The sequence below is a fragment of the Liolophura sinensis genome, chromosome 7, assembly GCF_032854445.1.
Source record: "Liolophura sinensis isolate JHLJ2023 chromosome 7, CUHK_Ljap_v2, whole genome shotgun sequence".
Taxonomy (NCBI): domain Eukaryota; kingdom Metazoa; phylum Mollusca; class Polyplacophora; order Chitonida; family Chitonidae; genus Liolophura; species Liolophura sinensis.
In genome coordinates this window covers 27,635,761-27,651,685 of record NC_088301.1, presented here as the reverse complement: position 1 = coordinate 27,651,685, position 15,925 = coordinate 27,635,761, and the positions used below count along the sequence as shown (strand labels likewise).

The following is a 15,925-nucleotide window of genomic DNA, read 5'->3' as shown; positions in this document are numbered from 1 at the left end:
CAATAAATGTGATAAAACTCTTTTATTGTGCTGTCTGAGTTAATAGGCTGTTTACGTTTACTATCAACATAGGCCCATATACGAAGGCCTTCGTGGCGAATAAGCGAATTAGTCTAGTCCATATACATGTACTTGGGTGTAGTTTTCAAAAGGGCTTCACGTGCAATAAAATGGGGGGGGGGGGGGGGGGAAGAACATTCATGATGTTTTACATGCTTTACCTAACAGATCGTGATACAACATAAAAATTGACATTTATTTCTTGATAAGACTGTAGACTTCCGTAAACCTGTATGCGTAGATAGGTCACTATGTGCAAGTACCGGTATTATGTATTACACATTATCAGTTGCGATGGGTGTATATTGCAAGCAGATCTTTAGAGCAGGGCAATGAATACTGGTTGTCTGAATTTACTGGATCTTCGGTTCGATCAGACCAGGTTTATCTTAAATAAAAAACAATATTAGTCACTTCAGAGCGTTTGTAGGATTGCTCCTAAGTTTCTCCCTTGTGTGCTTCGCAACATGACAACAATCGCGTTACGTCATTACGCTGTCGTCTTCGTGCTTACGACACTGACGTAACCCATATTAAACCTGGTGCTCATTTTACTGACATCATTGATTTTATTTATTTTATTTGATTGGTACTCAAGAATATTTCACTTATACGACGGCGGCCAGCATTATGGTGGGTGGAAACCGGGCACAGCCCGGGGGAAACCCACGACCATCCGCAGGTTGCTGCAAAACCTTCCCACGTACGGCCGGAGAGGAAGCCAGCATGAGCCGGACTTGATCTCACAGCGACCGTATTGGTAAGAGGCTCCTGTGTCATAACGCTGCGCTAGCGCGCTAACCAACTGAGCCACCTGACATCATTGAGGTCCGATTCTTTTTTTTGTATGGACCTAAATGATGCTGAACCAGACAAATACCTGTAGCGGTCAGCACGATTTTTGCGAATATATATGTATATACGGTATATGGGCCTATATGTGTGTGTGTGTGTTCAATTAAAGACAGTTTTCCGCAATTATGACAGATTTCTCGCACGCACCAGTAGTGTTTGCAGACCGATATTAGCAGATGTGAATCTAAAGGGAATTAGTACGGGAACTTAGTCGGGGCAGGAAGATTTGATTGTTGCTTAACGCCGTGTTTAAGAAATTTCCATTTACACGACGGTAGCCAGGATGTAGTTTAGGTGTGGGCCTATATATCCGATATTCATGACATACTTTGAGGGCCTAGTATTACCGGTAATGCTCAAAAACCATTTTCTCGAACACATAAAATGTACTCAATAAGTTAGGCCTAATAAAACAGAGATTTTGGCTACTCCTTTTTTACTTGAAACAATTATCCTTGCTGATCATTATGTTGTTTTTCGAACGTTATATAGTGGCTACATACAGGCTTACATATCTTTCAGTATCTTGTCTAATGGGGGAAACTGATCCAACTAATCACACTTTAGGGGAACTTCATGTTAGGGGACACAAGAGAGCGCCCTTGACAACTTCTTGGCACCAAGAACGGAGAACAAAGGAATAGACCTTATCTTGTGTGTATATATATATATAGCTTGTTAAATGACAAAACTATTGATTCGTTACAGATGTCAAATGACCGGAGACCACAACAATGTATATAAACCATATGTGGAGTAACAATCAGACAAATTATCGATCGCAAGTTTCGCCAGATGAGCCTATCATAGCGACGAGAGTGGGCTGCCAGCTCGATGATAGCATAGGCAGACATTCCGTCAGCACTCATCACACTCCGTGCCTCCAACTCTCCGGGCAGTCTGGATTTTTATTCAACCATGCGCCGAGTTATGCAAACCGGAAATGACGATAACCTCGTACTTTAGAAGTTTTGATGAAAGTTTCTGAAAATTGACAAAGTTTTGGAACTGACTTGCCTTATCTTCTGCTTCTTCTATTTAGGTAAGTTGTCACGTTTCATTTGTGAAAACCTGCTGAAGGCAGTTCTGGAGAAATTTAAAGTAGGTAATGACGACTTTGTGCTCGTGTAACAACGGCAGCCTTAGTGATCACTTGAAAAGTCGAATCTATCGTTGTTAGAGCTATGTTAACATCTTAGTGTGAATCTGTTGATATTTCTTTACCGATACATTAATGTCGCCGACAATGGTTTCTTGATAAATACCCAAGGAATCTGTAATGGCTTGGTGGCCACTTCTTACTTCATACATACACTATTTTCATTGTGACAGTAGTCCAAGATTGCCCTGTCGACTGTCGTTAGCTCAAAACCAACGTCAGTTGCCATAACAGTGTGCCCCGGCGTTTGAGACAAAATTATATATCCAATATATCTCCAAAGCCATAATTTTGCAAGACACTTATCTTTTCGTCTGTCAGTTTATCGTAAGCACAACGCCGATATGTTATTTCCTATTTTGCATGGGTCTGGGATTCCCTGTGGACGCTTTAAGTGAAGGGCTGTACTGACAGCCTCGACATATTTGACAAGAGCAGGTAACTGCGTCACGTTTCTGAATGGAGCGTGCTATGAAGTTGGTTTTTGGCAGTCCTTGGCCGAACAGTATTTTGCCAAACCTAACGCCAGAGCAATCTCAGACTAAGAGAATCAATCAGTGGTTGTGACTTGGTAAAGTAAAGCCAAAGAGTCTCCCTTTCACAATGAAAATAAAAGTGAGTCATTGACTAACATAGAAGCACCTGAATCTTGACAACTCGCATAATTTTATGTATTATTTGATACTCTGCGCATGTAAGTCAAGAACATTTTATGATAAGCAGTCCAGCTCAGGGTGGAGGAACGGGAGTGTGCAAACTGGTACTGTTCGGTCTTGAATCAGAGGAAGTCAGTTTTGAACCTATGACTAGTCAGGCTTAAGGCATGTCATTAGTTTGGTGTGAATGAATTGAGTGAAATGCTGCTGTCTCGAAAAGAGTGCCTCAGTATTAGTGGTGTCAGGGGATGTGAATGCCAGTACTTTAATAGTACTATTGTTATGCAGTATTTTTATAGGTCCATATTTACACATGTATAGTATACTAGACCAAACGTCTAAACATCGGATAATAACTTATGCTAATTCTATTCTTTGAATAAGGGTAATGTAGACAAGAACAAATAAAACTGATATGTTGAAATGTTTTCGTCATTATGTGTTAACCGTTTGTTTACATATATGGTTATTTGTCATTCAAGGCCTATTTATAAATGCATATTGAATGTGACTTCATCTATTCACCAGGATGCATTTGATGTTATGAGCTGTATTATCTGATAATTTTCTCCCCTGCTTTGCAGTGTCAACTAATGTTAAAAATATATACATTGTGATAGTACTATGCCCTACATATGAGGTAATTTATAATATTGCATGTGTACTGTTACCCACTCCAGGTCTTAGCCATTATGACAGGGCCTTGTTTTTACAGAATGACATAGACTACCTCTGTAGTAGTAAAGTTAAACTGCCTCTCCCTAATTGAAAAAAGCAGGCAGCAAAATATTAGACTTGTGCAAATTGCCAGATTAGGTTAAAGGAAATAGAACATTAATTAATATAGAAGGCAGTTTCAGCACAAGGAGTAATGTCGCCTTTGAGCTATTGTTAGCTTTTCCTGTTGTGAAAGTAACAGTGCAATATACTCCTGGCATTTGGTTAGTCTGGACTGTTTTGCTGGCCTAATGGCTAGAGCATCTGTCTCGAAGTTGGGTGGTCTTGGATCAAATCCAGGCTGAGTCATACCAAAGACTTCAAAAATGGTACCTGTTGCTGTCTTACGTGGCGCTCAGCACTAAGAGGTTGGAGCAAGAAAACAGGACTAGTGAACCCAGTGTCAGTATAATGTGACTGGTGTGACTAGGGTGAGGTGTCAAGTCTGGTGGGGGCCTCCATGGCTCAGTTGGTTAGCGTGCTAGTGCAGCGTAATGACCCAGGAGCCTCTCACCAATACGGTGGCTGAGATTTCGAGTCCAGCACATGCTGGCTTCCTCTCCGGCTGTAAGTGGGAAGGTCTGCCAGCAACCTGCGGATGGTCGTGGGTTTCCCCCGGGATCTGTCCGGTTTCCTCCCACCATAATGCTGGCCGCTCTTCGTATAAGTGAAATACTTTTGCGTAAATATCGGAGTAAATCACCAATCAAATAAATAAATAAATCTTGTCTTGTGACACTTCAGTGGTGACAACACTTTGGCAGCATGAACTCGCCCTGCTACAGGAAGACACGGTGTATGTACAAGCACCTAAGGATTCCTCGTCATATGACTGAAACTAAAGATTGTTAGGTACAATGTAAAACCCCAAGCATACATACATACTTGAACATTCTCTTAAGTACCATCTGTATCTGCTGTTACAGTAATTCTTCAGCCTTTTTGCTTGTTTGGAAGGTGTTTATTCAAGCATATTCTCAGCTGCATTATTCTGGGTTGGCTTATAAAATTATACTTTTTGTGAAGCCTTGAAATTGGCTTAACCCAATCAGTGTAGTTTTGCCTCCAAAATCAATGTTAAAATGTGCATAAATCTCACTTGATATGTTAAAAAGTTGAGGAATTCCAGCACTGTTTTATCTATTATTGTGATGTAGCTGTGTATATAAAGTTCCATCCTTTCACTTACATTTAACATACGTGCACAGTTCTAGAAGATGCAGTATTGAGACCTTTGACATGCTGTACACAGGGCTGAATTTGGAAAACACATCATCATGATGGCAGTCAGTCAGTCAGTGGGAGTCCTGTGAATGTACAATGGTAATGTGCAAAAAGCTATGACATATACATGCATTGTGAATAAATGGTTTGCATTTTCATGACCTAAAGCTAGGGGAGCCTGTTGGAATATGCTACTGAATCAGCCAGGTTTATTTTCCCAGTGTTTTTGTCATGAAGCAAAGGAAAGCTTTACTTCTGTTTGTACTGTTTACCTACATGTACATTGGTACTTTTCTTTTTATAGTGAACAGTTACTAGATTACAAATAATATTCAGGAGAACATGGATACACAAACAGAAACATTCAAAATTTAGATCTTTTTTTTGTTCCAAAATTACTGTTACCACGGTTTCGAAAAATGAATTTAAGACACTCCATATTCATATATTACATGTTGTACTGGAGACTACATGACTACACTACTGTTTTTCTCTTTTTTTTTTTTTCTAATCTTTTGTGTTTTGCGTGTTTTTTGACTTTTTTATTACCTTTATTGATACATATAAACAGATCTACAAACCAGTCATTCTGTCTCTCTGTTTCTCTAAAATTGTTCACATCCTGTCTTTTAACATGGACCTCTCATCTTCTATTATTTACCTTTCAATTAATGAGAGGCCTATGTCACAGGTGTTGTTAATGTGGACTTGTTTTGGTCTGAAATGGTTATGTGTACACAACAGGTGAAATTTCCTGTTTTCATGTGTGACATTTTGGTTGGTAATATTCTTTATATTTGCGAAGTGGAGAACATGTTAAGCTAGCTGGACATAACGTTACTGTAGATTAGAACAAATTTTTCATGATTTTTGACACCCAGTCGTAACATTTAATATAGTACTGTCTACAACATGGTTTGTACCAATCCATGACTATAATATGCCTTGGTAACTTGTTTTGAAAAGAAACAAATATTTAAATATTGATAGCCTTAAATTGATTTTCTTATGTGTACAGTGCATGTGAAGTTTATGGGTATAGGTACATGTATATATAGTTACCCTCATATGCATTATGAATATATACATTGTAGATGCATATCAGACTGTATTTCAGAGGCAGTTGCAGTCAGTGTAGGCTGACCTGGCCTTGGTGACAGCTGGCGTTTTACCCACAGACAAGGTCTTATAACATTTATATGTTATATATAAATATGCATAATGAAATCTGGCAATGTGCTATTTCTCTTTCACCACCATTTACTGTCTTCCCATTTTACAAGTTACCTCATGAAAACCAAGCTTTGAAGGATGTGAAAGAAATTCTATTTATTGAAAAATACACACCTGTGTTAAATGGAAATCAGTGTCCCTAATTCATATTTAACATATGAAACGGCATATTAGATGTATCTTAACCTGTTTGTCAGGCTTAACAGCTGTCTTTGTAGTGTATTGTACCAGAATTATCCTATTTGATCTCTCAATTGTGTTAAGCATAAAGTGTTCAATTCAAGTCAGTATGGGCTGCTTCTGGTTTCATGATGACTTGACACTGCTAACACTCGGTATCCCTGATAAGAACCCAAGTTCGAAACTGCAGTTGGAATACAACGATGAGTAGGTTTCCTTTGTTTTTCTTATACCTATTCTCCGCATCAGAACAATCAACTTCTGTCTTATATGTACATATATATATATTTATTTATTTATTTATTTATTTATTTGATCGGTTTTTAACACCGTACTCAAGAACATTTATGTACATATATACTCTCACATGTCTGTTTATAGTATGATCGTGGGGGGGGGGGGGGGACTTCCGAAGGCTGTGATTGAACCCACAGGCATTTTAGCACTATTAAAGATGGAGAAAACATAAAAAATGACACAAAGTTCAGATGAAAGAGTGCAAAAAGTTATTCTTTAATGTGATCTTCAGTATTTTTTCTGATTTTTCCGTAAGGAGAAATTGACACTTGAAAATAATTTTTGTATTGTGGGTATTTGGGACTAGCTTTTGGTATTTATAGTCTTTGTTTAATAATGTCATAAATGAGGATGTAACACAGGTTTAATAAATATTTTTGCACTTTTCACCTAACAAATGTATTTAACCTCAATTTGAATCATATTTATATATTTAATATGTTCATAAATATTATCATAATTTAGGTTAAATGCATATGTTTCAATATAAACACGAAATTAACATTCAGATCAATTTATTATACAAGCATCACATCTTTATTTAGAACATTATTCTGCAACAACGATAAATACCAAAAGTTGGTCCCAAATGCCCACCATACGAAAATATTTTCAAATACCTTTTTTCTCCTGAAAAAAAAAATCTAAAAAAATATTAAAGATCACATTTGCAAATAAGTTTTGACGCCCTTTCATCCGATTTAGGCATCATGTTTTATGTTTTCTTCTCCTTTAACCATATGGCCATGATGCACCTCCCCATCTGATTTTGAGTACTTTTAGGTTTGTTTGTTTTTAGGTTTGTTGTCCAGGTGTACAGTTTAAAAATGCCTTTTCTAGGTCTTGAAGCTTTGCTGTGATGAACTTGCTTAATATTAAGTTATCAAGTTACTTTAGAATATGTTATTGGTGCAAGATCACAGCCTGTCATTATTAGCCTTGATATCCATATACGAACAGGTACTGATAACATTATGAGAAGCCCAGGGCTTGATAAACAACAGGTAAGCATTTATTTGATTCTTGTGGTTACCCATGCAAATCAGCGAACAAGAATCAAGTACGTGTATTTAATATTGTGTGAAAGCAAGTAGGGCTTAATAAAGTAAGCAGAAAGAGCTAAGCGAACAAAAAGAAAAAATAGATGTCATTCACTTTTATTATACTGTTTTACTAAAAAGAAAAGAATTATTGATAAGATTTGTGGGGGGGGGGGGGGGGTGGGGGTGGCAGGGAATGAATTATTGTTGTGTACTTCCCTTATTAAGTTCATTCTGGCCAGAATCTCTGTTCTGGGAAATATTACTCTTGGAAGCATGGTGAATAGCAAATTTTTTGAGTCCTGTTCAATTACTTTTGTCAGTACATATGCTTGTGCTGGCTTTGGTATTTCATTTGTAGACCATACACTGCATAGAATAAAGCCCTGCCACATCACATCATATGATATCCCTGTGTACATACCCCCTCTATTGATTCCCATGCTGTACATATCTCTGCTTGTGTTTGTGGTAATACTAGCCTGCTAGCAGCCTATCATCAGTCCGCCAGCTGCACCTTGCAGCCAAATGTATCAGCGGTCTTGATTACAGGTATGCTATGTTGACTGATTAACACACCTGATGTAAAGGTTTTGTGCTGGTTAGATGAGCTCTTAGCCGGCTTCATACCATGTTTGATTTCAGCCAGAAGGTACGACTGGGAATTATCTGTCCTGCTATTTATCATTTTATATGGCTTGGGGATGAAGCATTGAACAATTAGCACCACTTTTTCATGGGTGCTTGAAAGGCTTATCAATGCATGGTTCAGAAGCGAACGATCGACAGACTCAAATTATCACTTTGATATTTGTTTACAGCTTTGTAAGCAAGAACAGAAATTCAGGTTTTCACAGAAGGCTGAATTAACTACATGTACATGAAGCTATATGTACATACTCACATATTTGTAGATCTTGATCCTAAAATGGTATTGTAAATTTTATAGATGGGCCAATCAACCTTGCTTTGCAGGCTCTCGCCAATGGGGTTATGACCTATGATCTAGCCAGGGCCCCTGCTTAGCTGAGGGGGCTAGCACGCCAGCACGGCTCAATGACCCAGAAGCCGCCTATCAATGCAGTTGTTGTGAGTTCAAGTCCAATTCATGCTGGCTTTCTCTCCGACCATGTGTGGGAAGGTCTGACAGCAACCTGCGAATGGTCGTGGGTTTTCCCTTAATTCTTCCCTTAACTTAAATGCTCTTGAGTTAAACACCAATCAAATAAATAAATAAGATCGAGCTAGTGTCATCAGATTTTATATGTTATTCTTTTTTTTTTTCACATCTGAAATAATTGTGTTTGTAGATATAGAAATCTTTGGATGACATATTTTAGATCGATAATGGCATTGCTATATTCTTGTTGTTACATTTATAATGATTTTACATTGTATATATGTGTGACGTTTGACCTTGCTTACCTTGACTTATGGGAATAGGGAGCCAAAACAAGTGACATAGTCTGTATTACAGAGTAAAAATTTGGAGGGGGGTACGATATTGAATATTTTTCTCAAGCTGTTGAAATATTATGACATTTATATACAAGATTGACAAGAGTTTTAATTTGTGCAATTTTGACAAGAGGAAAGCTGCTCTCCTTGCAAACTCTGTGTGTACATGTTGGGCATTGTGAAATAATGATGCATATGGATGCCAGTGTTATATTAGTGGATTTCTTTGTTTACAGGTTTGTTCCTGTGTCTGATACGGAGAGAGAGAGAGAGTATCTCATTGGAAGAGGATCCTACACCTTTCCATCTTTATAGACAGAGCAGCAGTGATACAAACATCTTATTGAAGTTGTTGAAAGTTTGGTGACAGGGAAATGAAGTGTGACCCTGGCATGTACATGTATATATTCTATGTACATATGACTAGACTCCAGTAGACTCATGTATACTGTAGTGTGACAGGAGCAGTGTAACTAGTCATGCTAGCTTCAAGATGAGCCAATAGACATCAGGTAACTCACAAGTACTTGTGTATATATAGCGCAGCACAATGAAACTATGCAAGCTCACATCGTCACGACAACGAGTGATGGAAGGGCGAGTTGGCTGGCCCGTATCGTCGGTCTTCCTCAGCCTCTTTCTGAAGTGGTTGTTTGTCGTTCTGACAGTTGATATTGCAACTTCAGCCAGACTTCTTCAAGTGCCTCTACAATACAGACATATCCAGCATGATGCAGACCTCCTCGATGACACATTCCAGGTACGGGACAGGAGAGAGACTGGGGATTCCCCCACACCCACATCCGGATCCCCCCCCTCAGGGAACCTCAAGGGGCGGCCTGGTCAGGGATACTACATCACTGTCTACATTGGTACACCGCCACAAGAGGTTGGTACTGCCTTAGTGTAGTGTTTCCCACTCTGTTGTGAGCCTGTAATTACTGCACACATGGCTATTTTCTGTAATTGCATGTAAAATACATGTGAAAGGATATTTTTAGAATTAGCTTGTGCATCTTTTATTCTTAGTGCTGAAAATAAACCTACACCGACAAGCAAGATAAGCCAAGTTATGGTATTTCACAGATATTGTTACATTTTTGCTTTATAGTGTACTAACTACATACATGTAAATTTCTGTCTTAAGGTTGCTAGACTAAATAGCTTCTTGCACCAGTTAATATTAGCCTCTTGTCTATATAATGCATGAGAGATTACACTAGTATTAGGACATAGTAAGAATAGTAAGAATTGCAATTATTAGTTTATTATTTAATTTTGGAAACGGCCCTAGGTGGGAGAGTTTACTGTAGTCCTAGACCATCTGTAACATCAAGTATACATTTTTGGAAATGGTCCTGCAGTCCAAGTCCTACAGTTAATATGAATATTAATGTACATGTGTATTAATGTCCAGAGTGTAATCTGACAAGAAATGTTCCAGATACACTGCTTTTTTTTGAAACATTCCACATTGAATCATCTGGAATTGATGTGAGATAAAACATGATCAGAAAGAACCTGACAGCCAAATTCCTGGCAGGCGTTCGTAAAAGTGCCAAGCTTTTAACTTTTATTGCCCTCTAATTTTCTGCATGCGAATAAAGCCACTTAAGTCTAATATGGCTGTTAACAAGTTATCAAAGGAAATTTTATTTTGTGACAGCAGTCGGGTATGTGTGCCCCACATTTAGACTCTCAGTGCTTTTTGTTTTGAGCAAGCCTGTTATGTGATAATGAAAACACTTTTGAGTTCTAAAAGTTTCCTACCCTTCTGTGAATCATTTCAAAGTATGGAAGGTGAAAAAAACCAAAACGCTTTTACAGAGTAATTATCAATTATGCGTCTTTTTGTGTCTAAAAATGTATTTTCTTAACTAACCTGCACGTAATGCTTTCCAGAACATGTTTTTAGTGTCTTGTTTTTTATTTTTTTATTTTTAATACAATAGCTGGTAGAAGAAAGCAAGCCATGTTGTTGTACATGTACCAGACATGAGGAAATAATCTTACTCTTAACAGTTCTGAAACTTGCCCGTTTAAAGCAAAGACTTCACCAAATGTTCACCGAGCTACATATACATTGTCATTTTTGGGAATCAAAATTTTGGGGGGAAACAAAAAGGCTTTTCTGAAATTAACATTTTATCATATGTAATCAGGTTGTGATATGAAATATAGACATTATAGCACAAATTCGCAGTACAGGCAACATCTCCTGTAAAGGGTTTTGTGTTGTCTTACACACAGGCCCCTTGTCAAGGGAATGCCCCATGTTAAAAGATGGGAGGCCTACGTTGAAGTACTAAATGTGTGGGTATATGATGTCAAAACTTTACCGACCAACAGAATGGTAGACTTATAGAGCTTGTAGTCACAGCTGAAATTTAGTAAGACAGGTACCCACTTTACGTGAATTATGACATACCCTAAAAGACCCTAAATTTCGTCCATGATTAACTTGCCCATTTTTCCTGATTCTGAGGGTTCTATTGATTTTAAAAGGTGTTTTGGGGTTTGCTGGGAACATGGGATGATTTTCTACTGGAAAGTTGTAAGTTTGTGGGCTAAAAATAATATTTTGTGACATTTACTTGGGTATAAAAATGCACTTTGTGGGTGAAATTTGAGATCATTTAGGGTATATATAAAGACCTGTTAGAGTATAAAATGAAAGGTTCATGACTATTATGGGAGAGTACGAGCGTATACACATGTACATGACTCTCTTTGATGTTTGCTATTGTGGCTCTAATGCTGTACGCAAAGAACTGTTATGCAATACAAATGACAATGCTAGCCTTAGATGGTCGTGGTCGTGACAATGCCATGCTCATCTTTCATCAGACAGCCAAGTTGGCTAATAAACACTTCCGTCAGTAAGGCAGTGCTAATCACTACCCTGCTCGCTAATGAGATGGACGTTCATCCTACTATGCCCAGAAGCTGAGCATACAAGGCATCATTGTAATTTGAACTGTGGTCTATCTGGAAAGTTGTTTATACATGTTTAGCTGGGCTGGTGTGTTGTAGGATGGAGCACTTTTTAACACTAGATGGCATTTTGATTTGCACTTGTCCATGGGTATGTAGGTGGATGATTCAAGTATTTCAAAAACTACCGTAAATGTCCACAAAACTGCAATTTTAGAGGCAAATAAATGTCACAAAATATTATTTTTGATGCAAAAACTTACAATTTTCCAGTAGAGTATCATCCCATGTTCTAAGCACACCTGAAAACACCTTTCTAAAATCAATAAAACTCTCAAAATCAGGAAAAAAAATGGGCAAGTTTATAAACATGGACAAAATTTGGGTAAATATATGACACTGTTCTGATGTGGTACACATTGATTGTCATGATCTGATTAATTTGTGGAGAACATTGCTTTATTCACTTGACAGGTTTTGAACTTGGGTTTGAGCCTTCCATTGTCAGCCAGTCAGAATTGCCCAGTATACATGTGTGTATGTTTTGATAATCCCCCATTATGCTGTTGGCAACCTGCATATGGTCATGGGATTCCCCCAGTAAATGGTATGCCCCATACCTTCAAAAGGAGAGAGGTGTGAAAGAAGAAAACTTTTTGCAACATTTTTTTTTATTATTTTCCTTCGCTTATTCTTACTAAGTTACCACAACCAGTGAGAACAATCAAATCTAGAAACTTCCTGTCCAAGCCCGGGTTTGAACCCGTGACCTAATGTGTCTTTGTAATTGGAACGTGAGCACCAATCACTAGACGACAGTTCACTACCCCCCTGGTTAGAGTTATATTTCGTGTTTTATTTAGAAGTACAGAATTATGAATTTTTATGAAGCTTGTTTGTGTTTCACAGCTACATGGAAGTTTTTCACAGATACTCGGACCTTTTTTTGTAGAAATTCATTTTGGGGTAAAAGTCCACACATTTCTCGAGGAATGATAGAATGATCAGTATAGCAACGTGCACATTGGGTCAGTATTAAAGAGCAGAAACAGAATCAAATCCATGCAGCGTTGGCAGGTAGAGATCAGCTGTCAGACTAATCATCCAGGCAATGTGGAAAGTCATGCAATGCTGCTCTCGGTTTTGGATTACCTCCATACACATTGTCAGACATAGAGAATCTTCTTAACTTGATTAGAACGGCTGCGCAAATCTGCCTGGATAATGGAAAATCATCATCTCTCTCCCCCACCAGATGGGGCTGTATATAAAACAAAGTTCTCACAGTTCCCATGACATCATTGTCAAATCAAAATTCTAGCATTACACTGCAAAAATGGACACTATGTATTGATGATCTTTCCAGTGCAATGTAGTTAGCATGAAACAGGTGAATGGAAACACTCTGGAGTTTTGCAAGTAAAACAAGGCAAGAGAGATTGTGTAGAAGTAGTAAAATGCTAGTGGAATTTTAGAATAGTCCATGTATTACATTTTAAATACATTGTGCTTTTATATTAAATACTACAATTTTAAAAGGATCGTAATGAGTAGTGTGAAAAATAAGAAACAGTTTCCTGAATTACATTCTTTACTTCAGTATTACCCGCAATTTAGCAAACTAAAAGTAAAGGATGCTTGTTGATCCAGTCCCTCATTGAAAGCTTTAAGCGAAACAAAGTGGTATTTCTCCGGCCGTCCGTGGGAAGGTCTGCCAGCAACCTGTGGATGGTCGTGGGTTTCCCCAGGGGCTCTGCCCGGTTTCCACCCACCATAATGCTGGCCGCCGTGGTAGAAGTGAAATATTCTTGAGTGCGGCGTAAAACACCAATCAGATAAATAAATAAATCAAAGTGGTATTGGTTAGCCAAAATATGGCTTTATCCCGGATGTCAAGGTGAATAATTGATAAGAACTTCACGTACATCTACACATGGCTGAAAATAACCAGACACACTACACCTTGGCACAGTTGATGAAAGGGTTGTTAAAGTCCAAGCAATGAGAAAGACTTTTTCTGTTAGTTTACCACAGGGATTGGCCTGAGTGTCTGTGGGTGCGTCAGAAATAGATACCTGTTTTTGATGCACACTAATGTACGTGGACGCTATCCTGTTCACAGCGGAGAGCAATATTGGATGAGGAACGATGAGTGCAAGGTTGTCAGTTCTCTCCTGTGAGGCATTCACATTAATTAATCAATGCAACACATAGGAACACTCATCAAATAGTGAGCAGTATGTTGTGTAACCCATTGTTTATTTATAAAATTCATTACTCTTCCATGAGTGACATAAATAGTTACAGCTTTGTTTTATTACGTGATGTACATTGCACATTTCTATAAATAATGGTTAATTACACAAAAGAAATTGTTGATTATATTTTATTACATTTATTGACAGTTTAATGATTAATAGTGAAGTCAAGGCATCACGATGTAAATGTAAAAGGTTTCATGCCGATGGAAAGCTTGTGAAGTCTTTTAAATTTATGTTGTGATGCCTTGACTTCATTATTATTATTATTGAACGCAGAATATAGTTTTTTAATAAATTTTATTATTTTATATTATTTTAATGAATTCACTCTTGTGTTTTAATGATAAAGTGTTATCCATTTTATTTTTATTTTATAGTTTTTAGCTATGCTGTTTACATGAACATGCAGGTGGATTATGCAAGGCATATTATGCACAAAAGTAGATTGGTTGATGTCGTTTACAAAGTGGCTTTTTAAGTAAACAGTTCTATAGCTATTACGGATTGCAATTTCTGAATATACTTCAGATTCTAGTGCTGAAAATTGGCTGAGATCACTGCGGGTTTTGAACTGGCGACCTCAGAGCAAGGCAGCAAATTGCGTGTGATGTATTAGTTGAATATATCAGAGTGGTATCTAGGTCATTTATAAAGTGGACTTTAAAGTATGAGTATAGTATCACTTTCAGGAATTACACTTTCTGGATACTGCATAGATTCTAGTGTTAAAAATTGCTGAGACCACCAGGATTTAGGCACCAAAATTCCAGCTATACACATAAACCGTTTTGACGACTCAACCAGCCTGCCTGGCAACTCCTGTGAAAATAGGAGGTACAGTAGATTTGTCTGCAAGCACAAAAATTTGAAGTGTATTGTGATACAAAATGGCAGATTTTAGGTGTGCAGACTAGTAAGTGAGCAACTTGTGGAAACCATTCTGTTGTTTGACGTTAACATCCCTTACCATTTAATCAGCCAACAAAATGAATAATTTTTGGACAAGCTGATGTCATGCTCTCATTTCTTTTGATGGATGGGCATCATTAGCCCATGAAGTGTGTCCCTTGTGGTGATGAATTAATTTACAGGATCACTGTGTGATAGAATTCCCAAAGACCATGGTGTGTAGCTGAGGTGTTCAGACACTAGCTGCCTACATGCATTCATGTGCACTCCTTGTGGGTATAAATGGAGATTGCTTGTTTTCGATAGAAATTTTGCAGGTCGAAAAACAAGTGCAGCTCTCTGCAAACAAGTATGAGTATAGCAGTCTGTGATGAAAGCTCTGACACTTTTGTATCAAACTAGTCAGAATGGATATGCATGATGTAGCGTACGTGTAGAATTCAATTCCACACATCGTGGCAAAACGTTGAGCCACTCAAAAATGAATAATTCAATAACCTTGATCGTTACAGCAGTAGTTCAGTGAGCAGATATGAGGGCAGATGTAGGTTGAGAAAAGTTTCTAGGCTCGGTAATCCTTCAGATGTCTGTCAACTTCTATTAAAAAGGGAAGTAGATATAGATTTCTTGATAAAGGTTTTTTCATTGCATTAGGTTGTGAAGCACATGTACTTACATCTACAAAGTGTATATATAATCGATGTCTAGGTTAGTAGGAGTGGCCGTTTATATAATAAGTTTTTCTGTCCTGTATGCTGCACCTTCATACTGCATTATGAAGCTGGCGCAATTGTCTTAATGTTCGGGGAGTCCGAAATGACCTCATTAAACCTTGTGCGCTGGTAAAAGGCCACTGTTATTACCCCATCGAGCATGCTTATTCCCTTAGCCTTGCTCCAAAGGGATAACCGTGCAATCACACCAATGTCAAACCTTTCCATA

At 38.0% G+C, this 15,925-nt stretch overlaps 1 protein-coding gene across 1 annotated transcript in view; it reads left to right on the top strand.

Moving 5' to 3' along the window:
- The first annotated feature begins 1,841 nt into the window (after positions 1-1,841).
- The window catches only part of LOC135470096 (beta-secretase 1-like), a 41,085-nt gene continuing 27,001 nt past the window's right edge, over positions 1,842-15,925 (top strand). Inside the window, exons 1-2 of the mRNA XM_064748844.1 lie at positions 1,842-1,957; positions 9,116-9,768. Of these exons, the coding sequence (XP_064604914.1) occupies positions 9,430-9,768 (339 nt within the window). The 5' untranslated portion in view covers positions 1,842-1,957; positions 9,116-9,429. The remainder of the gene's footprint in view (positions 1,958-9,115; positions 9,769-15,925) is intronic.